This window comes from Candoia aspera, chromosome 6 (genome assembly GCF_035149785.1).
Source record: "Candoia aspera isolate rCanAsp1 chromosome 6, rCanAsp1.hap2, whole genome shotgun sequence".
Classification (NCBI taxonomy): domain Eukaryota; kingdom Metazoa; phylum Chordata; class Lepidosauria; order Squamata; family Boidae; genus Candoia; species Candoia aspera.
The window spans coordinates 36662015-36686646 of record NC_086158.1 but is presented as its reverse complement, the minus strand read 5'-3'; the positions used below and the strand labels follow the sequence as shown (position 1 = coordinate 36686646).

Below are 24632 nucleotides of genomic sequence, written 5' to 3'. Positions count from 1 at the left end.
TGCCACTGTAACCCAAGGACTCCCAGTATCCCCACACATGCGTGTGTATAAATATATAATAAATAAATAAGTAAATAAATAGCATACCTGTAGTAATAACTTATGTATTTGTTCTGCAATTTCTTGAATGTTAGGATGTCGCACTTTTTCTTCTGTGCACTGAGGCGCAAATACATCTTCATTCAAAGGGCTCCTAAAGATAATTAATAATATAGAATAACAAGTGTATCTATTTCACTTATATATACCTTGGTTTTTCTACTGTATCTACAAACATTTAAACAGATCAAATATTCAGGCTTACATCCCCCAAACACGACTTTATTCAGAAGTAACTCTTGACAAGACTGGAAAGATCTGGGACCCTTAAAAGTATCTTATTAACATTTACTATTCAACACATACAACAGCAATTTGAAATATAGTTGTTACCTCCCCATTCAATAAATAAATCATTTCCAAAATATAAATGCAAGTTAGTACCATTACCTTAACTTTTGACTTTCCACAAAAGCACTCATGATTACTAAATGGGCATAAGCTAGAATATCTAAGATTCCAAATTTAGCCATATACCAGATGGGCGGCCATATAAACTGAATGAATGAATGAATGAATAAATATACCACGTATCACCCAAAACAGAAAGCTGAGAAACCTTGCACAGGCTATCATCCAAACAATGATTTCCAAAGTGACCTACAGCTGGTGTGAAATAGTTAGACTGCATTACATAACAAATGAGTTTGTGCAAGGTTTACAGTTCAATTACATGATCACACTCCCATAAGGAAATCATTAAAGCCTCTTCACACAGTGGCCATAATGTATAACACTGCTTGTCACATAGCTACTCCAGAATTAGTAAAGTGTATCCCTGCCACTATTAACAGGAAGTGGAATTATTGGTAGGAAGGTTTCTGTGAAATACTGAATATGTAGATTTGAAGAAATACTATATTGTATAACCACTACCTGAAGAAGCTATATTGGATACAGTCTGTAGTGGCATCCATGATGGAAATGAGGGCAAAATAGTGTAAGATGTCAATCATACAACTGACAACTGTTTTTCTAAAATAGCCTGGACCTTATTTCAAGAGAAGGGGGTGAGGAAGGATTTAATTATTCTTTCTTACTGCCTTGCAAATTTGGATTGGCCTTCCATAGCATCAGCCTTTACACTGACACAAAGCTCTCCAATATAGCTGTAGGAGACCTAATCTAGATTGGTATCACACAACAACATGAAAATAAATTAATAACCCCTTACCTACAACCAGGGTCCTATTTTGGATTGGCTTCCCATATTTTTTTTTTAAATTTAAGCAATTACTAAATATATAAAGAAGAGAAGTATACATTAGTTCCTACAAAAGGAAGAAAGGGAATTATCCTTTTACACAGAGGATCTCTTTAATTGTGTAATTAGTTTTTGGTACATGATAGTAATCCCCATTTTAATGTAAAGAGACCTCTTACAAGGAATTCATAACTCATGAGCTCTCATTTTATTGCCACTGATTTCTTACGTTCTAACTTTGTGTCTTCCAATTATAAATGAAATCTTTCGACTCCATGGATTGATGAAACTGGACCAGCTAGTATCCAGAGTTATGTATTCACCATTTCTAGTACAGAATCTGATTGGTGAATAATCAAATGGTTGTCCACCACATTGAAGTACTGTAAGAAAAAGATTGATGCAAGCTTTAATGTTAAGGACATAGAAAAAAATGATCTTTTTAAAATCAGTAGCACATTATAAAAAGTACATAACTTATTTGCTTTGTTAGTAACAATTTGGTGAAAAGAGCTCTTTGAGCTCAAGACTTCAGTTAGCATGAGTAATCTAATCTTGTTTTAGCTCAGTGGAAGATGAGAAGAGCTGCAAACATGAAAAAGTGAAATTAACTTATTTTGTGTCTTTGCATTGCTGCAAATGGGCAAGAATAGTATCTGCATCTTTAAATTCAAGATTCTAAATTTTAGACTGGATCTAGACTTGGAGCAGTCAGAAGGAAGGCTGTATTGAATTCTCCTACAATATACATAATTTTTAAATGGTCAAATATTTGCAATTTTCATAACTCTGAAACAGATTAGCCTGAGGTTATTGAGGAATTAAAGGTTACTGAAAGGCTGCAACTAACTACTGTTAGATATTAATATATATATATATATCATATTTTTCCAAAGCCATACTTGGAAATAAGGCAGTGCAAGGCATTCAAAAGAGGTGCTTTGCAAAGCATCCTTCTTCAAAGTGTTAAAGCTGCCACATCCTCTGGAAGGCTTGACCTAGTTGATGTAAAGATACTCCTCACTGTGCATGTGTGGGTGGGTGCACAGAAGGCAGTTCCTCTGAGACTGTGGAAGACCTCAAGATCTCACTGGAATCTCATATTTCAGTCATAAGCACGAACATACACATTTCAATTTTGAATTCTTTAGGCATCATGTTGCTGATCTAGGCTTTGTATCAGCAGGCCTAATTATTGCTTCATCCATACCTAGTCATCAGCAATGTGAATTAAAGTTAGAAAAAGGCCAGAAAAGATAGACAAAATAGTACTTTTGCCTGGATACCTATGTCTACAAATAAACAGGAGAGGAGATGGGGGTAGGGTGGGGAGAGAGAGTAATTAATCAAAATTGAATCAGAAGATCAATCAGTTAACTATTTCTTAAAACTCCATGAACATCCCTTATGCTTTATTGCATTGGTTTTCTTTACTGATTTCTTCCCAGCCTTCATGAAAAGCAAAAGTAGAACGTACTTTTTTTGTGAATTGTTAGCATTAAAGGTCTGTCACTTGGATGAAGATGTACTAAAACAGGAGTTCCAATTAAGTCTTGAGGTAAGTATCCCAATAGAGGCACAGCTCTTAAAAAAGAATTTGAATAAAAATAAAGCAGAACACATTTTATACATACTGTATATCAATTTAATTTCAATTAGAATAAAATGGAAATAGCACAGATTAAGCTATATCTGGAATTTACATCTCACATAAATTTGCAAACAATGGGAAAAATAATGACCCATCTCTTTGTAACAGTTATCTATATAATACTGTACATAAGCTTATAGAACTCAGGTAGCAGTAGCTATTGTATGAAACGTCCATGCTGCCCTTTACTCTTTATAATGCAGGGTTTTCACTTATAAATTAATTATGAATTTCTGCTATTAGAAATGGAGAGAAAAGAGGAACAGTATCATTCTGAAACAGTAGAACTATATTTCAGTTTTTAGTTAGATTTTATGCAGATCTTTCCTGTTCATAATCTAACAAAAGCCAATAACACAGATCTTGTAACACCTATGTCTTGGATCATATTTTCATTTAAGAATATTTTCTTGTATTTTAATGATTATTTATTCCTGTATACTGCCCAGAGTCGCTCTTTGAGTGAGATGGGAGGTGACTAAATTTGAAATATAAATAAATCTATGTATTATAATATATTTATTTATTTATGTACATTACCTGTCTTCATCATTATTTTTATAAAAACTGCAGCTAAACATACATTAAAACATTAAACATGGTAGTTTTAGTTCACCTTTCATCTACTTCTTGGAATAAGCAATTTGGTGTATGAGTTGTTGTAAACACTCTTTTATTAGGAGGAATTCTAGGTGCTGAAAGAAAAAAAAAGTAAGTTTAATAGAATTAAAACTTAATCATCCTTAAAACTGTCAAAACTATTATAACCAGAAATAATAGTAATAATGACAGAATTTAAATAAATGCTCTTCTGAATAGTTCAGTTTTAAGACTTTTGTAAAGGTTAGGATGTCTGGTGAGAGGCTGTTTCACGGGGTAGGCAGCATTGCTGAGAAACAAAATTCTTCCTTTCTCCTGGATCTCATGGGGAAGAAGAAGCTTCAGCACCCCAATCTGAGTCATACACACTAAACAGATAAGATCTATCTTAAGTAGACAATTTACAATGTAACAAGGATCCTTGACAACAACTGGATTCCCAGATGGTGATGGTTGCAAGAAATATATTTACATAATAGATCCAATGAGATGTTTGGACCTGTAACAGTCAACCAAGTTTGGTTACATCCTGACATAGTTTTAATACAATCTACATGAGGCTACCCTTGAAATGCTGGAAGTTTCAACTGAAGTACAATAAGGCAGATGGGTGACTCTCCAGTGCATGATATCAAGATGCTATGCCATACTGATTTCCAATTGTTGTATATTAGTTTCCAATTGTTTTCTGAGTGATATTTAGTGTGTTGGTTTCCATGCAATTACCAAGAGACTAGGTTTTTTTTTAACTTTTAAAAACCTAGTTTAGGGTTTTCATTATCTGAGGGACTCTCTACCTCAATATTAACTTGCCCACACAGTAATGTCTAAAGAAGTGTCATGTTCATCGTTTCAACATTCTGTATACATCGTAATGTTTCGCATGTCACTTTTCTAACCCGTGTTTGCGGGTTGGAAATCTCCAGCCGTGCCAGGCTGTAATCTTCTTACTGCAACTGTGAAATGTATGTTTGGGTTATTGACTCTGTTCAAGGTTACTTTCTCAGGCCGATGTGGGTAACGGTTGCTAACACCTGGGAGGGGGTGGTTGCTAGGATTGCTAGGAGGGAGGAAGGGCGGTGCTGGTTTTGGAAGCGAGGGTTTTTAGTTTGTATTTGGCGCGCTTTTGCTCATTCCAGCTTTCTTCGTATTTGCATACTATTCTTTCAATAAATCAGTTTTCATAAAAAATCCCCTTGTGAGACTGAGTATGTCAGAATAGGCAATCATTACATAAAGCTGAGAATCATAAAACCCTTACCACTAACCTCCTTCCAGTGCTACTGTGAGGAAATAAAGTTAGTGATGACTGAAACTACTTCCCGCTCGGGAGAGAGTGAGGATTCCAGTGTGGGGGAGATGGATTCCATGAGGCAAAGAAGGGAAAGGACCCTCACCCCTGAATCGGAGGAACTGTCGGAAGCCTCAGACGCCAGCTCAGCCACGGCGAAAGCGGTAAAGTCCAAGGTGGTCAGAAAGGATGAGGGAACCCTGTCCGGAGCGCCCCAGGCACCTGTGAAGGCAAAGTATCCACTGTCCCCAGATGTGGCCATAATGGAGAGGAGTGGTTCGGACGACTCCGAGGCCAGTGGGAAATCCCAGAGGCTAGAAGCCAGAGTAAAGTCTTTGGAAGACATGATGGAGAGAATGTCATTTGCGAGGGGCAGCCAGGACAGAGGAAGAAGGGAACATCGCTACCGACGGTCGTCCCCATCTGTTTCTCCCTCCTCTCCCCTGAGTGTGAGGAGGAAAGACCGGAGGAGGTACTGGGGGGGATCACCACCGTGCAGTCCCAGGCGGGCGTCCCCATCGCCCCCGCGGCGGGTGGAAAATGCAGGGAGGGGACGAAGCAGGGATCGGAAGAAAAGTCCCAAAGTCGGAGTGGCGAGTCCCCCTCCCCCTCGAGAGAAGAGGTCTCCAGAGCCCAGGAGGAGAGCCGGGCGGAAGGAGAGGAAGAGCAGCCCACAAAGAGCCAGGTATAGGGATTTCACTGTCAAATTTGATGGGAATCCCACAAAACTGTCATTCTTCCTGACTAATGCAAAAAGCTATATGGAGGAGTTTGGGAGGCTGTTTCCTTCGGAAAGGGCGAAGATAAACGCTGTAGCTACCCAACTGGAGTGGAGGGCAGCTGATTGGTTTGTCCAATTAGCCGAGATGGATGCCCTGGAGTTGGATGATTTCAGAGACTTTCTATGGGCGCTAAAAATGCACTTTGCTGATCCGTTAGCAAAGGAGAAAGCAAAGGTGGCTATTCCAGGGGTCTAAGTCCATGGCTGATTATGCCCTCGAATTCCAAGCCCTAGCAGTGAAAGTGGACGATTGGTTGCCAACTACTCTAATAGAAATGTTCAAAGATGGACTGAGACCTGAGTTACTGAGATGGGCGTTAGGAAGAGCAGACCCAGGCACGCTATACGACTGGATACAGCTGGCGGCGAATGTCGAGCAAGCCCAGGCTAAGTTCGCACAAACCAGGAGGGGCCCTAAGCAGATGGCCATGACAAAGATGGGCAAGGCACCCGGGACCACTGGCAGAGCGGGACGGACAGCCTGGCAGGAGGAAAAAGAGAGCTGGTTTGCAAAAGGGCAATGCCTGCGATGTGGGAAAGAGGGACACCGAGCAGCGACGTGCCTGCAGAAGAAGACCGAAGAGCACCCGGCAAAGCCATCGGGAAAATCCCCCTCTGTGCACAGGAAGATGAAGGCAGCGATGGCTGAAACGGAGCCGGAGAGCATTCCTTTCTATGAGGACAAAGGGGACCTCGAGCCGTCTCAGCCGGCGGGAAATGCCAGCCACCTGCCCTAAGAGGCGCCACTGGGCAGGTGGTAGAGGAGGGGCGCGATCACGCTTCGGTGAGTGGAAATTTCCCTACGCTGGCAGTGAAGGTGAATTGGGGTCCCGCACACGAACTGTTGAACTGTGGGCGATGATGGATTCAGGGTGTTCGCGGTGTTTAATGCACCCTGACGTGGTGGCTGCCTTAGAGCTTCCCACGTTTCCATTAAAACGCCCCATGATCTTTACCCAATTGGATGGGTCTACGGCGGGGGGGAGAACTGGCAACTCACTCCACAGGGATGGTGGCATTGCAAATGGGAAGTCACTGGGAAAAGCTGCCTTTTGTGGTGGCGCCTGTGGGGGGTCCATTTGTCGTTTTGGGGATGCCTTGGTTTGTTCAACAGAACCCGCATATAAACTGGGTGCACAGGACTGTGACTTTTGCAGATGGATTTTATAAAGCACTGGAGGGGGATGAATTGGACAGCGGGGACGTGGGGAGGGCGGCAGCGGCCGCTCCGCACCGCCTTACCGATCTGTTAGAAGGGTTGCTGGGGCAATACCAGGACTTTGCGGATGTATTTGGTGAAAAGGAAGCGGATCAGCTACCGCCACACCGAAAGACTGACTGTGCCATAGACTTTATCCCTAATGCAAAGTTGCCTAAGCCAAAAATTTATGCTATGACCCAGAAAGAGCTGGAAACACTAAGGGAGTTTGTGGATAAAAATCTGGCTAGGGGTTTTATAGAACCAGCAAATTCCCCAGTGGGTGCACCTGTCCTATTCAGACCAAAGAAAGATGGAACTTTGAGACTATGTACGGATTTCCGTGGGCTGAATGCAGTATCAATATTAAATAAATATCCAGTCCCATTAATCAAGGATATGCTATCACACCTGTCAAAGGGGAAAATATTCTCTAAGTTGGATCTGAGGGAGGCGTATTTCCGCATTCGCATTAGGGAGGGGGATGAACGGAAAACTGCTTTCAATTGTCCCCTAGGCTCTTTTCAATATAAAGTGTTACCTTTTGGGTTGGCGGGAGCGCCTGGGGTTTTTATGCAATTGATTAATGAGGTCTTGCATGACCATTTATACAAAGGTGTATTAGTATATTTGGATGATGTATTAATCTATACTGAAACAATGGAAGACCATGTAAAGCTGGTCAGACAAGTGCTCAGCAAGCTGAGAAAAGCTGAATTGTACGCTAAATTGCCTAAATGTGCTTTTCATAAATCTCAAATTGACTATTTGGGTTATAGAATTTCAGACAAAGGTATTGAAATGGATCCAGCTAAGATTGAGGCCATTCTGGCATGGGAGGCACCACGTACACGGAGGCAACTCCAAAGTTTTCTCGGTTTTGCAAATTTCTATAGGTCCTTCATAGAGGGGTTCGCGGACACTGCCCTCCCCCTCACTGAGTTGCTTAAAACTAAGGGGCAGGGGGACACCCGGAGATCAAAGAATCCGGGGGCGTTATTGAAATGGACGCCTGCATGCCAGCTGGCTTTTGACAAGCTTAAGAAACTGTTCACAGCAGAACCCATTTTGCAGCATACAGATCCAAACAAACCATTTGTGGTGCAAGTGGATGCCTCTGATTTTTCCATTGGAGCTCTCCTGCTGCAGGCAGATGAATCCGGGTGCCTAAAGCCTTGTGCTTATCTCTCTCGTAAATTCACTGAGACTGAAAGGCGCTGGCACGTTTGGGAAAAAGAGGCTTTTGCTGTTAAAGCTGCTTTAGACACTTGGTGCCATCTGTTGGAGGGAGCTATCCATCCGTTCGAGGTTTGGACTGATCACAAAAACCTCGAAGCACTCAGTGCACCTCGTAAGCTTAGCCCAAAGCAAATCAGATGGGCGCAATTCTTCAGCCGTTTTAATTTCAAGTTGAAATTTATTCCAGGGAAGAAAAACTTTCTGGCTGATGCGCTGTCCCGCAGACCCCAGGATTCCAGCACTGTGCCGGATGTAATAGGGACTCTCTGGACGGAGTCGCAATTGAGTCTGGCAGCGGTCACTTGCAGCCAGACTCGTGCACAACACCCAGACGCTTCAGGTTCACCCCGTCTGGGACGGTTGCCAGTTCCCTCAGATTTGCAACAACAGTTTCTTTCCCAGCTGAAATCTGACACTTGGTTACAAGCAAATTTACACAATGTTACTTTTGACAAGGATTTTGCTTGGAAAAATGATCGCCTCTATGTGCCTGAAGTTTTACGCAAAGACATTTTGCTCCGTTGCCATGATGACAAACTAGCGGGGCATTTTGGGTTTGTTAAAACACTTCATTTGGTTAGACGCCAATTTTGGTGGCCCACAATAAGGCGGGATGTTAAGGACTATGTTGCCTCCTGCCCTGTTTGCGCTGCTTCCAAACAGAAGGTAGGTAAGCCTCAAGGTTTGCTCCAACCAGTGGCCAGTCCCTCTCACCCCTGGGAGGAAATCTCTATGGATTTTATCGTGGATCTGCGTCCAAGTCAGAGAAAAACTGTGATTTGGGTTGTAAAAGACTTTTTCTCAAAGCAAGTCCATTTCATTCCATGTGCTTCCATTCCCTCAGCACAGCAGCTTGCCCGGCTTTTCTTTGTACACGTGTACAGGCTCCATGGATGCCCCTCCCGTTTGGTGACTGACAGAGGCACACAATTTACTTCACAATTTTGGCGGGCTTTTATGAAATTGGTGGGCACTAAACAAGCCCTATCCACTGCGTCGCATCCTGAGACTGACAGAGCCCGGAGGCTCTTAATTCTACGTTGGAGCAATATTTACGTGCTTTTGTTAATTATCAGCAGGATAATTGGGTCGATCTTCTCCCCTTTGCTGAAGTCGCCTATAACAATGCAGTGCATCAGAGTACTGGTCAGGTGCCATTTCGCACTGTCTTTGGCCGTGACTTCGTACCCATTCCTGAGCTGCCCCAACCAACTTCTCCTCCTTCGTCCCCTGCAGACTGGGCAGCACATCTGGGAGACTCCTGGCCAAAAATAAAGCAAGCTCTTGCTGATGCCCAAGCCACTTATAAACGTTATGCTGACACCAAACGGGCACCTCAACCACCTTTCCAAGTTGGAGATAAAGTTTATCTCTCCATGAAATTTATTAAATCACCCCAACCTTCTAAGAAACTGGCACCAAAGTTCGTGGGCCCTTTTCCTATTGTTGCCCAGATCAATCCTGTTACTTTTAAGTTGGATTTGCCTCACAATCTGAAATGTTTGCACCCTGTTTTTCATTGCAGCTTGCTCAAACCCTGCCACCAGTCGGATCGCTGGCATCCGCACCCCTCCCCGCCTGCTCCTATCATGATTGATGGCCAGCAAAATTTTGAAGTGCAACAAATTTTAGATTCTCGGCGCCTTCGTTCTACCTTACAATACCTGGTCCGATGGAAGCATTTCCCACATCCTGAGTGGGTTGCTGCTCACCATGTTCGCTCACCTGTTTTAGTTACTCGTTTTCATACTGCCTATCCTGATAAGCCTGCTCCTTAGTTTTGCATTTTTTAGGGGGGGCAATATGTCATGTTCATCGTTTCAATGTTCTGTATACATCGTAACGTTTCGCATGTCACTTTTCTAACCCGTGTTTGCGGGTTGGAAATTTCCAGCTGTGCCAGGCTGTAATCTTCTTACTGCAACTGTGGAATGTATGTTTGGGTTATTGACTCTGTTCAAGGTTACTTTCTCAGGCCGATGTGGGTAACGGTTGCTAACACCTGGGAGGGGGTGGTTGCTAGGATTGCTAGGAGGGAGGAAGGGCGGTGCTGGTTTTGGAAGCGAGGGTTTTTAGTTTGTATTTGGCGTGCTTTTGCTCATTCTCAGCTTTCTTCGTATTTGCATACTATTCTTTCAATAAATCAGTTTTCATAAAAAATCCCCTTGTGAGACTGAGTATGTCAGAATACGCAATCATTACAAGGAGAAACTCAAGAGAACCTTACTGAAATCAGTTTGTCTAGCACATAGGAAACAGCCTTCTCTTATGTTGCTCCCAAGTTAGGGCATGCACTCACCTCAGGAGTAATGCTCAGCTCCATTCTATTCACTTTTAGGAAAAGAATACTAACCTTTGTCTTAGCCAGAACTTTTCAGAGTGAATTAATTTAATAGTGGATTTAACTGTTTTTATTATAATTTAACCATAAATAAATACATAAAATTGTCATATGCCTTAGGTGCCCTATGGGCAGAAAAGCTGGATATAAATCATAAAAATTTATAAATTTTTATAAATTTTATAAATTTTAATAAATTTTATTTTTTATAAAAAAATAATAAAGGTGGGATAAAAACAAACAAGCAAATAAAAAAAATAAAAAGAGATAAATAAAATTTAGAAGTTAAGCCAGCAATTCTATTCACACTTATAAATTCAGTTGAAACCAATTAGCTTTATTTTCCAGTAGGTACACATATACTGTAATAGGAGGAATAGGGAATAGGGAATAGGGAAAATAGGAGGCATTATATTACTATAATAATAATAGTAATAATATAAGCGAAAACTACAGAATTTCACTTCCAAGTAAACATGATTAGCAACAGAGATTACATTAAACTAATTATCTTCAGAGGTACTTTTCCTACAATGGCTTTTCACTTAGAAACTTCTCTAAGTTATCAATGATAGCTTCATCAAAAGATGAGTGGTTTTTGTAAAACACTATGTCCTTTTTTGCTTTCAAAAGAAAAGAAAATACAGTATTATTACCTTCATAACCAGAGTGTACCTTTTCTGCAAGCAACATACAACAAAGCTGATCTTCTGCATCTTGTATTTTAATAAGGTATGGGGTCATACGAAATGGATGGTAGTGATTCTCATTAATATTCACTTTCCCTGCACTAAAAAATTGAAAAAAGTATAGTTCAGTTGTTCTATTTTTCATAGATTATTAAATATGGTAAGGTTTTTGTTATTTGGGCTTTTCTGGTTGTAATAAAAGGGATGCATCATTTTTCTATTCATTGGGATGGGAGGGGAGACAGCTCTTCATGGGGGTAGTTGGCCCTGTGAGGATGCCAGGATAAGAGCTTATTGCCCAGTTTGAATTTTATATTTATATTGCATTTATATGTTTTTATATTATTTTTATTCTTTGTAAGCCGCCCAGAGTCATGTATGAGATGGGTGGCAGAGAAATGAAATGAATAAATGGGGGGGGGGGGAATTTCAGTTTTCCTTACTACAATTTTCACTGGTCATCAGTGACGATCAAAGGCACAGAGATAGCAAGGGCTGCTGCAGGGAAAAACAGCAACCTTCCAACTTTTCTTTGAGAAAGTACAAGGGCCTCCCTGGATCCAAGTCCCCACAAAATATTGACTATTGATTATAATAGTTTGCATTACCTGAAGCGGCAGAAGAAAGATTTTTCCTTCATGAACTCTTGGGTAGCAGACTCTATAAAAATATTTAAAAGATTTCATAAGCTACAAAACTCAGTGTCCCCTTAGCATCAGGAAGCTATTTAGTTATTCAGGTGAAAACAGAATGTCAGTGCTGAATCATTGGCAGAACAATTCTAAGGGAGCGTTGGGAGAAGCTTGCACTAACCTGGGTGGAAAGCATGTTTTTATAGCTGTGCAAAGCTTTTGGAGGTGCACTTCAGGAAGAACCCAAATGCACCCATCCAAACATGCTGTGTTTTGGTAGCAAGCCAGCACACACTTTCCTTAGACAAGTGGGGAGGCATTGAAATGGCTATACCAAGCCTTCAAAGTGGCACCCTGCCATTTCAAACAGCAAATTAGGCTGGAAGCTTCAGTTGCTTTGTGAAGTGCCTCTCCAAATGATTTGCACAGCCCTTGTATGCATATCTATGGTCCTTATCCCCCACTTATGGATTAGGCCCAAGGGAATGGAGCTCTGCATCCAGCCGATATAAAGGTGATGCCCATCTCTGCCCTTAGAATGCTCAGCTTCCCCCACTTTCAGAGCTACTCTCTGCTGACAGGAAGCCACAATATTCTCCAGTCAATAACACAATGGACAAGACTGTACCCTTAGGCAGAGAATCTGCTATAGGAAAGTCAAAGTCATATATTCTGAGAAGAAAGTAATTTTCTACCTCATACTGGACCACTTAATTTTGGTTGAGAACTAAACACTGTGTCTGCATTCCTAATTTAATACTACATCTCATTTCTTTTAATCCATATTCCCTCAAAATACAAGAAAATTAAAATGATTTTCCCATCTATCAGAATGGCAACATTTATAATTTAAGATAAAATTAGACTGCTTTTAGCCAATGGCCTTGGCAGTGCAAGCATACAAACATACAAAATAAAAGAAGCATAGAATGGATTCAGTTACTAAAGAATCAATTAAATTTGAAAACAAAAGAATAACAGGCATTTATCCCTTTTCAGCAATCACAGAAATGAAGATTACTTGGAAATGTTTGGCTGCTACAACAAGCTTTAAAATCCGCCCAATGATATAACTCTTTTTTCATCTGTCAAAATGTTCTTAAGGCTCTTAGTATCTGTGGAATGTTCCACTGTTAGATAACGTATGACGAAATTCTCTAGGCTGGCATATGCATGGCAAAAGAATAAATAATAGAAGACAAGGTATTCTCAGTTTTCCATTACAATGGATATATTTACATTTAACCAAAGGAAAGCAGGAAAATCTTCCCATATACCATTCTTACGGACACAAATTCAATTCCCAATATGGTGAAAGCTTTCTTCAATGAAAGGAAAATTTTTCAGATATAATGGTTTTATTGTTATTAGTTTTAAATTTGTTATACCACTTGGGAAACTGAAATTGGTTATTATTTCCAAATAATTCATAATTTAAGATTTTATAATTTCCCTTCCTTAACTCTGACAGTCAGGAGTATGCAAGAACAGCATTTAACAATTAAGAGTTATTGTGTGAAGGATTGCTTTAATGTGAACAATTAAAGCTAGTCACAGAACAGCATAACATTCTAGTTAAGGAACTGAAGAACTATGCCTTCTTTGGGCAAAGAAATGAGTAGCACAAGCAACAGCAAAAAATAGATAAATATAATAAAATATAAATATCACATATTCTAATCTAGTTATTAAATTACTTATTAAACTACCTTCTGGTTGCTAATCACAGGATTCACTCAGAGTAGTTAAATGCTAAAACAAACCCCAACTGCAATTGTTCAGATGCTGTCTATTGTTCTACAGCCACTCCTTGTTTAGCAGCTACCTTGTTTAGCAATGTTTGCAAATAAAATGGTAATAAAAAAAAAATCATTTTCTGACCAATGCATGCACTTGCAACCAAATTTCATGGCCCTGACAATAACGGACATTGGAGTGAGAGTAAGGCTGGCACTGTTGCATGAGAGAACTTTAGCTAAGTGAGATAGCAGCAACCAGTGATCTTTGCAGCATCTCTCTCTCTGTCACGTGTTTGCTTAGCGACCATTTCACTTCTGATTTAAGGAATGGATTGTGGTCGCTAAAGGAGAGAGTATAATTTAAATGAGTATCCCACAAAACATTTTGTTCAAAAGTGGCCAGGAAAAATTCTATGCAAACGTCAAAGCACCAGTGAACCCCATGGTTCTACTTCCAAAAAAGATATATAAGATCATCCAAAAAAACTACAATTTAAAGAATCTTATTCATTTTTAAGGTAAATGACAGTTTTCCTTTTCTAAATAAATTCACATCCAGAGGTATCTGGGGTGGAGTGATAAAACGTGCTATGATGTCACAATGCAAACCCTGCAATTTGCATGCTAAGGATAGGGTTTGCATTATGACATCACTCTATTTTCCTATCATCATGGCTAGCTGTAGATGCCCATGGTCACAGCAGTAAGCTCCCACTCCAGTAGTTTCTTCCAGGTGAAAGGTCCCCTGTGCAAGCACCGAGTCATGTCTGACACATTTTCTTGGCAGACTATAGCGGGGTGGTTTGCCATTGCCTTCCCCAGTCGTCACCTTCCCCAGCAAGCTGGGTACTCATTTTACTGACCTCGGAAGGATGGAAGGCTGAGTCAACCTGAGCCGGCTCTCTGAGAATCCAGCTTCTTCTGGGATCGAACTCAGGTCGTGGGGAGAGTTTTGGATGCAATACTGCTGCCTACCACTCTGCGCCATACGAAACTGTGTCAATTCTTGGTAACGTTATGGACAAATCCATATAGTTTCCTTGTTCTGATGGAACTCATTTGGCACTGCCTTCCTCTGGGATATTTTTTCAACTCCCGGTCTAGATTATAGCCCTGATATCCCAGTGCTTTCCCAGCCATGGCCCAACCCTGCTTGTCTACTGCACCTTGACAGGTGCTGCCACCAGCTGAGACTTCAATAAAAATGCAGGAATGAAAACAGTGATCAAAGCCTAGGCCCAGAGAAGTGGCTTCATTATAAAGGAAAAAAAAAAATCAAAATAGCTCAAAAGAATTATTAGTTTTCATAAAGGCATTACACAATTATGGCTTTAGATTTTTCATGAACCGACACAGTTATAATTGCTTTTTAAAGTTCTTTATAGAATATAAACTTTATGGGTAGAACATACTAAAATAGGCATAGTTGAAGAATTTAACTGACTTACCAACTCCGCTGCAAATACTCCAAGATGGCAATCTATATGGTATAGTTGAGCTATAGAATACACTGACATCCTGAGGTGCCAGAAACTCCACAAATTTGGCATTTTTAAATAAATCTTTCTTACAATGGAGGATACAGGCAGCCTGATCAGAGATGTACAAAATTTTCCCAGTAGCCAAAGAAACAGCTACAGCAAACATATCCTAAAACATGATATATATTCAGTGAAAGACATTTTAGCCTGGCAAAATGAAGAGAAACACAAATGCTGTGAGCTACAAATATGCTAAACTAATGAGATATGGCAAAGTTAACATATTATTATCTGGGTAAAGAGAGAGCAAGTAAATGAATGAATATATTATGGTTTACTTCTGACTCTTAACTAACAGTATGTTTCAGATCCAGATGGATTCTGAATTAAATTTAGATACTTCAGATACAAAAGGGAGGTATTTGAATCAAAGTAAGGTCCCTTTTAGGTACATCAAATCTGAATCCTCCTGAAACTTTGTTGGTAATAGTGTGATTCATAGGGACACAAATAGGGCAGAGTTCACATATTGCCTAGGTTTAGTGTATTATGCAAACCTAGCTGTTGTGGTTCATATATTATGGTTTATACAGGGCAAATAAAGATAATTATGGTTTATTCAATAAACCATGTTAAATCAAATTATGGCATGCCTCAGTGGTCAAAGCAGGCCAGCGTGTTTGCAAAAATTTCCAGAATCAAGCTATGAGTAAGAACAGCAAGATGTCTATCCAAAGATCTGAAAAACTCATTCAAATTCAGGCAACCGAGTTTTATATACATTAATGGCATACACATGTAAGTGTGTATATAAATATTCATATATTTTGGTATCATGTGAACCAATACTTTTGAAGGGCTTATTCATTTCACTTCTTACCATTTTATTTGGCCTCCTCTCCCCTCTCCCCGCAAAAGGAAGCAGCATACATAAACTGTCTCCCCCACTATAATTTTATGTTGATGTATTAATAGATTAGGCAACAAACATTGGATTGACTCAGTGAACATAAGGTTCACAATCAGTGGTAATCAGCATCTTCCTGGTTTAAGTCTAGAATCCCAATGGCTTTCTTTTAAGTGGGGAATGTTGGTACTAGATTCAGAAATAATTTAAATACTATAGATGCTTATAACTATTTTAAAAACTGCTAAGATTCCCTATTTGAGATGAAGACGATATTTGCACATTTGTTATGGTAAGAATACTTACTGCATTCTTCATGATGTATTCTGTAGTAATGTTTTTAACATCTTCCACAGTACAGGATAATATATCAAGATCACAGAGATACCTTTCATTAATCATCATCAACTGGTAATATTCTTCATTGGCTACAAGAAATAACAATGTGTATTATTCAAGCAGCTTTTAAAATAATCTTTTTAAAAGGATACACAATTTTTTAATTAGGCTGATATATAATTATATTTTCAACTGAACAATTTCCCTGAGCTTAATTTGTTCCACTGACTCAGATAGCAGCATAGTTACTTCTTGGTTAATTTATTAATTAACATTATGAACTCTGAATTAGTGTTTTGGGTTGTTTTTAAGCTATGGGGCCAAGAAATAAGATTTTTGGGCAATATAGCTTCCCCCCCCCCCGTTCTGTTTATGATTTCTGAGTCTTGTTCCCTTTTAAAACTGTAATTATTAATTTTGGGATCAGATTACAGTGTTAAATCTGTTTACACTTCTCTTTACTAATTCATTCAAAGTAATAAAACAAACATTTAAAAAGGAGATGAATTTGTCCCATTTTGAATTCCCTGGGAACTAATGGTGAACTCCATAGTTTAGTAACTTGACAGAAAACACACTGTTTAAAATTTCAGAAGAGTGGGACAAGTGTGATTAGTAGAACAGTTATTGGGAATCCCCTTTTCCATTTTAAAATTTTGTGTGATGATATTATTGGTGTGTGTGTACTATATCCCCACAATGCCACTAGTCATTTTGTCATATAAGCAGGCCTTCTGCTACATCACTTACCATTTCAATCTGATTCCTGTATAAACTTTCAAATATAGTAACACATTCAAGTTGCATGTGTTGGCTCAAATAGGAGTACACTTACTTCCACAGGGGAATATGGAAAAACCTTGGAAATAGAAAAGTATTTTTCCTAAATGCTATAATGTCTCTTTGCAGCTTTTAGATTTGGATTAGAAAGTAATTTTAATAGTTTTATTTTTCATTTACATTAACTATGCCTTTATTCCCTTTCTTTCAACATTCAGTGTAAGCTCTCCTCCAATGAAATCTTGACATTCTGAATGATACGGACATAGAATCTGATCAGTTTGTAAGACCCTATATTTCAATAAAACAGATTGTTTACTTTGCACAGTTTAATCCAGAGAGACCCAGTGCCTCCTCCTGTGTTCCAGAGAGATATTCAAGGAGTATCAGAAACATAAGAACAGAAATGGAGTTTGTAGGGATGTATTGGAGTTGTTTGTAGATGTATTTCCACACAGGTCTTCTCATGCTTTTGATGATTTAACAGATGGGACAGGTTGTCAACTATGCAGCCATCTTAAGTTTTCATATTATAGTATCAACTTTTCAAGAAATTTAAGTTCTTTGAAATAATGAAAAATATAAGAGTTGAATGAAAATACTTTGGCCTCCACCTCCATAGCTTTAGTTTAAATAGGAATGCTTTAATAAATTAAACAGGAAAATACTCCTTGAAATGAGCTCCTTTGTTACCTGTGTTTACTTCTCCACATAATTGTAGCCTTGTGTTTTTAAAAGTTTTTTAAAGTTTGTAATAAAAATTGTTTTGTGTATAGTTTTTTAGCCTTTTTGTACACTGCACAGGGTCACTTGTTTTGTGAGATAGGTGGCCATATACTGTAAATTTGACAAAGTCGAGTGGTTAAGGCAACGGGCTAGAAACCAGGAGACAGAGTTCTAGTCCCACCTTAGGCACGAAAGCCAGCTGGGTAACCTTGGGCCAATCACTCTCTCTCTGCCCAACTCTGCTGAAGCCTGAGTTTTATATATTTTTTCTGCAGGTGAAGTTTTCTGATGATATTCCATGGACTGATGCTTCATTTCTAGGTCATAATGATGAGCCCATGTTTCAATAACAGTCACAATCCTGTGAAGAAATTCCTCACCTTCATTCTCATAGCATGACAATAATTGCTGGCAAATTTCAACTCCTGAAACATTCACCTCTGCCATAAGCATGCAAGGAACCCATCTTGCACAAAACTTTTGATATTGAAGAACATCAATAATGTGACCCACATGTTCCTGTGAAATATATTTATTATTCAAATTTCTATCACCACCCATCTCCCCCAAAAAAGGAAATGCTAAATTTGACAGCAATTTGCCTTTGAGTGATAGACTGATTGTCTTTAATCAATTCATCAACCTTTCTCATGAGAAACTCATTGGTTGCTGTCACAGATCCCCTACTTTGATCACACAAATCAGCTCTTCCTGGTTCCATCTCTCTATATTTTTGGCCCAGCAAACATAGTATTCATGTTAACACAGTCATCAGCTTAAACAACCTCCATTTGGTGAGGAGTTACAAGTGAAGTGACTCCTTCAGCAGTCTAAAATTCAATCATGGCATGTTGTTTAAAGCACACTGACGAATACTCACTGCAGGCTTCTATTTCATGAACAACAGCAACACAATCTTTTCTCACTGCAACTCCCACAAAATGCAGTAAAAGAATAGATGCTAAAGAATCAAAGCTTCTAGAATGTCAATATTGCCATCTGTTGGCGACTTGGAACTTTGGAGGCATTTCATTCAATCTTCATATATTAATAAGTTCAGGAAAATGGTTAAGTTGGAGAATATAACTGAGGAATATACCAATCTAATTAATGTAAACCCACCTTGGAGTTAAATTCATTTTAATGGAATCCATCTCATTCTTATATATATCCTACCTTACTCCATTAATCAAGTAGTACACACATTAATCAAGTAGTACACACATCCAAGCTCTTGGCACCAGTTTCTTGTGACAGATCTGTCAATATGTATGTGTCTGTATTATAGATAGGTGTGTGTTTGTGAGAGAGAGTAGGGGATAATAGGTTAGTGTGAAATTTCACCCTATAATAATTTCATTTGATTCAATAGTGTATATTGATAGGAACAGATGTTTAGGTTTTGACTTTAAAAAAAAGAAAGAAAAAGTTACAGCAACCATATCAAGATCCTAATAGAGAAGAGTACTGCTGGAGTTCAGAACTTCTCTTTTATCATAAGCTTGCTTCCTACTGTAGCTTCTGAATATGTTTCAATGTCCTAAATATGAAAATATAGTTACCTTTAATTTGCTTAATGCTCCTAAGTGCATATTTCAGAGTTGCCAGGATACTTGATTTGCCTTTGATCTTTTTATGAGGAGGAAGATGTCCTTTGAGTTCTTGCAAAGTTTTTATCAGTTCCTTCTGAGCTTTAGATTTAGAAGACGGTTCACTTCTAGACATTGTAAATGAAAATAATTCAGGTTTAATGTAGTTTCATAGTAAAATCCAATTTTTAAGATTTATTAAAGTGATAATGCAAGGTGACAGAAGCTCATTGTTCTCATGATTGCTTAAGTGTATCTTTTTTTTACATTATATAGTTCTTCAATGAGGCTCTCAAAAATGTGAAATATACTACTTCTTCAGTTATCTCTTCCAACAAGATAAAAAAAAATACATTCTAAGTTTTTTATGATTAGGCTAATTACATGCTTGCTGCAAGAATAATAATGTACTCATTAAATTAGGAAGTCAGTTGAAAAGTTACACTGAATACTGCAATTAATTCAGTATAGCAGGGAAAACTGAAGTGTGCCATTGAACAGTGGTGGTAACAAAGCACTGCACATTTAATTAAGGTTAGTCTGATTGTCCAGTACATCAGTTCTCTTGTGACTAAAAAAAGCAGTGCATACTTAACCACAGCTAAGGAATTATGATACAATTGGCAGGCTTTTTAAAGCAAATTCTTCCATTTTTAATCACAATTAAAACTTAAATTGGCACCATTCTTAATCCTTGTTCATTCTAAGGTCAGACATAGTTTTTAAAAAGAAGTTAGTTTTGATGAGGAAAGGGAGAGGCTGGAGAGATTGTCTTATTCTATAGCCTTGCCTTAGCCACAGATGTGAAATCAGCAGACAGTTATGCAGTGGTCTGAAGACTGCACAAATAACGTTCACCCATCATCCCAATCTCAGTTAATGTGCTGAGATGAAATACTTTAGCATTTAAAATAAACATATCCTGCATCTGTCTCAATATGAACATTTTGATATGGAACATCCACAATTATACCAATGCAAATTACATATAATCATTGCTACACAAATTCACAGCATCAGGTCAATTATTTGGCATCAGAATAGTACCTTTTATAGTATTCAAAAGATTCCATAATCATAGCTGTTTCTTTATCATTTTCTTCATCCTCACTGCTATGGGAATCATGCCCATTGGAATAATTTTCATTGGTATCATTTGTACTCATTTCCCCATTCATCTCAATATCTTCCTGAAGAATATCCAAATTTTGTTCATTCTCCATTTGAATATCCATGCTTTCTACAATAATTTTATCACTTGCTATTTTCAAAGAGTTGCTCACTATAAAGAATTTTAATGGAAATCACCACCACACAAATATCAGAGAATCCAAAAGGTTTTCCAGAGTAGAGTTCAAAGAATACTTGGCCTTAGTGTAATCAGTTGTACAATACTAATGCTTTCCATTCCATATCCATATATTGACAGTGTTCCCAATGTCCAAACTTCAAATATTATTTTAGAAACCTAAGGGAAGAAAAAAAACCCAAACAAAATAGTTCATTTTTGTTATGTATATTCCTATTTAATTATCTTGTTTGTCAAGATAATAGTGCTGAAACAAAGGATTATGAAGTAGTTCAACAGCTTGTATAATTAGGGAACTGTGATCCAAATGAATCACAATCCACTCTACAGTAGGTTACAAAAGAAAGAAAGTCACATTTTATTGCTCACATTTACTGCAGAACTGCTGTGAGAGAGTGCCACTATAGGAAATGAAAGGAAGACAAAAGTATTTGTATGCGTTTACTAAAATTCACGCATCCATATTAAAGAACAAGCCACAGTTAGTCCTTGCAGCATGCCTCATAAGTTTCTAAATAATGCTTTCCTACCAACTAATTCTTTAAAAGTGAGAAGTTCAGTAGCTATTCTTTTGGGTTACTGAAATATGGCAATTAGCAATTGTTAAATAAGAAAAGTGGTCAGCAAAATATTTCCTTGTTGGAAATACATGAAAAATAAGGGGTGGCCCTTCCAGCTGCCTGGGATGGAAAGAGTTACCACTGATGTAACCCTAGTTTGTTAGCTTCTAGCATGTGCAAATTTATACCAATTTCTTAACAGGCCAGTAACTTGCCTCTCCACACTGGTTGTAAAGCTAATCTCTTAGTAAGCTAGAACTCCCACTCCCAAGCCTCTAGCATGTAGACTGAAAAGAGATGTATCTCTGTGTAAATGAATGACTGATCTGCAACTATCATGATAACCAAATAATCGAGAAGATGGATAAAACGATAGGTTCCTGTATCAGTGCATGGATTTTTCTGCTCACTAATGGCTATCAGACAGTTGCAAAATACAAGACTGATCTTCACAGCTAATAATGGAAGGTTTACTGGTTTTCTAAGAGGTGCTACCATATACTAAGGGCCAAAAAAGATGTGATACCAACAGTCCTCTCCTCTTTCGTTTTTCTTATGAGGAAAAAAAGCAGTTGTAGGCCCGGTGAACTGGACTGATGCCATGATGCTGGATAAAGAGGTTTAACTTTTTCTCCTAGTTCAATTTCCCAATTAAGCATTCTACCTCCAGCTAGATTGGTTGAAAGGAGTTATATGATTTTATTCATTTATTGCTCATGCTTTTATGCTGCTTCAGTCAACTTACAAGCAGCACCATAAAATATGTAACAATAATCACCAAATGTCAAAACTATCAATATATGAAAAAAATTAAATGCAATCATTTATAATACTACAATCATAAAACCATAGTGCTATATATAATCAAATTAAAAAAGCTCATCCTATACCCAGGTGTGTCTCCCATTCTTGCCTCAGTCCCCAAACACACATTTAAAAAGCCATGTTTTTAAAAGCTTACTGAATATTAGAAGTGAGGGTGTGATTCTATATCCGGTAGAAGAGCACAGAAGGGGAGCTTCTACAGAGAATGTCTGCTTAGGAGTCCCCAAGGGTTGCACCCTGTAAGGAGTGGGGATTCTAGGCACTCATTAGAGGCCCACCTTGTGTAGGCAGATTCTATCTGAAACAAGTGTTACATGGAAACATAGGATTGTCCCAATTCAGCCTGAATCGTTTTGTATTTGTTTTGGTTCAATGGACAAGTCCATTACACTAACCCATGGTTGAGATGACAAGGGCATGAATGACTGCAGCCTTCTGTCCCAGGAAGGATTGCAGTTGGCAGACAAGCTGAAGCTAGGCAAAAACCCTCCTGGCCAGAGTTTGTACCTGCTTTTCTAGGAGGAGCTGGGACTCCCAGATTGTTCCCCAGTTCTTTCCAGGGAAGCAAAATCCTATCCAGAGCTAATAGTGGGATGTCCCAGAATCAGCTGGTTTCTGAACCCACAGTTGTTTTCTTACTAGAGTTGAGTCTCAGTAGTGGAGGACTATGGAAAAGCACCTACTCTCTATAGTGAGAGAACCAGAGAGGGGTGTCCTGAGTTCCCACTAATTCTACTGGGTGAAAGCCAGCTGGGGTGGAAGGGGTGGATTGAGAGGTTTGTGTAGGGTTTTTTTTTTTGGAAAGAATTGTTCCAGTAATAACTGGTTATTCTTATTCTGAAAGCATAAAAATCTTGAAGATGAAAGGTATGTAAACAAAAATAGGAACAATATTACATTCTGTTTGAAGCTCTTCAATGAATAAAATTTGTAAAAATTATGCTATGAAACTATTTAGCAATGTGACTTAATTTCATATTTAATTTATAATCATGGTCACTAAACATCAGAAGTTGTTTGCATAATCAACTGTAAAATATGGGTTTTAATCTCAGCCACATTAGCCTGGGTGTGGTGAAAGGTGTTGGACTATATTAGCCACTGAAGCTCACTGGGAGATTTGAGCCAGTCACTCTCTCTCAGCCCAAACTGCCTTATAGGTTTGCAGAGGTATTGGGGGTGGGGTTCCATGTCAAATGATAAAAGCAGCATCATGCCATTGTAATGCAAGGTCTTCCCCTTTTGTAGATGTATTATGATGTGGCATGCATGCATGCAGCTTATGAAGCTTGCACTGCAACAGTGTGACATTGCTTTTGTAATTTTGATCCTGTGGATACCTTTGCAGGGTATCTTTGGGGAAAAATTGGAGAGCAGAGTGAGTTCCCAAAGGAAAACAAATAATAAATCATTCTTCACTAATTAAACAAACATTTCACAGCAACAGTACAAAATTAACATGAAACAAACTAGTTAACGGGGGAAGCTGTAGCAGTTAATTTTAGAAGCCATCATTCATGACTGAAAATGCAAGCGCAGTATATAAGCAAAAGACTGTTCTATCCCCACTCTATCCTACTAATTTTTCTATCCTAGCATTTAATGCTCAAATAGCACCTGGCTAACCCTCCACAATCTACCTGAGAGTTCACCTACTCCCAATGCATTCAGTACAAAGTTAAGACATGACAACATCCGCCAATTTAAGGATCACACAGAAATTATTTCAGTGACCCAGTAGCTGCCTGAGTAGAATCCACTTGGTTGCATCAAGTGACTGACACAATCCTGTACATGTCTGCTGTGAAGCAAATCCCATTAAATTCAGTCAATGTGAGATTTCAGTCCTTACACCCCACTATATTACTGTACCAGAAAACTGTAACAAAACCATCTAAGATATTACAACAGAGGGAAGGATAATGGTGTTTGCATCTCTAGGTTACATTAAAACCACACACTCCTCCAATCATACAGTTCTGTGCTTGGATTCCCACCATCCTAACCTTTTTCCTGCTTTCATCCGTCCCATAACTCACCGTTCCCTTGTTCTGGTTCATACACTAGTTAACAAACCATAACTTTATCTTCCTAGGCATCTGTGACTCGTGTGCCGGGTACTGAGAACAAAGATCCTCCTTCAGGATCACACTCCGCCGACCACCCAGTCAAAGCGGGCATCCTCCCATCGCTCTCGCTTCCACCGCCTTCCAAGGACCTTGAGCCGCCCGTTCCGCCGTTCAGACTCCGCTCCGCTCCCCGTCTTCCGACTTTCACGGAGAGGGGAAGTCCGGCCGAACCGGGCCCTCCTCTCTCCCTGCTCTGATCATCCCCTCACCTACTTCCAATATCGGCGCTGACAGCGGCAGTGAAAGGAGGGCCAGGCGACCCACCGACCGGGCGGCGGACACTGCAGGTTGTACAACTTAAGCTGTTGACTTCCAAGGCTCTCACTGGAGAAGCACAAGGAGGAAAAGGAGAAAGAAGAAGAAAGAGAGAAGGAAAGCGGGCTAGCGGCCGCTATTCTGCCTCACTCGCCTACTAGCCCCTGCCTTCTTGGGCGCCCTCTTTCGGCGAGCGCCCCGCCGAGCTCCGGATTCATACCGTCAGAAACGTGACCCGGCTTGAGAAACCAGCTCGCGCTAGCGGCGA

General features: G+C 39.2%; 1 protein-coding gene across 1 annotated transcript in view; it reads right to left on the bottom strand.

The window, feature by feature from the left end:
• The window catches only part of PER2 (period circadian regulator 2), a gene marked incomplete at its 5' end in the record, with an annotated part of 38732 nt that extends 18148 nt beyond the window's left edge, over positions 1 to 20584 (bottom strand). The window contains 10 exon segments of the mRNA XM_063306725.1: positions 88 to 193; positions 1533 to 1686; positions 2781 to 2887; positions 3571 to 3649; positions 11061 to 11194; positions 11702 to 11753; positions 14913 to 15114; positions 16159 to 16280; positions 19260 to 19414; positions 20334 to 20584. Coding sequence (XP_063162795.1) covers positions 88 to 193; positions 1533 to 1686; positions 2781 to 2887; positions 3571 to 3649; positions 11061 to 11194; positions 11702 to 11753; positions 14913 to 15114; positions 16159 to 16280; positions 19260 to 19414; positions 20334 to 20584 — 1362 coding nt within the window.
• Between the last annotated feature and the right edge of the window lie 4048 nt (positions 20585 to 24632).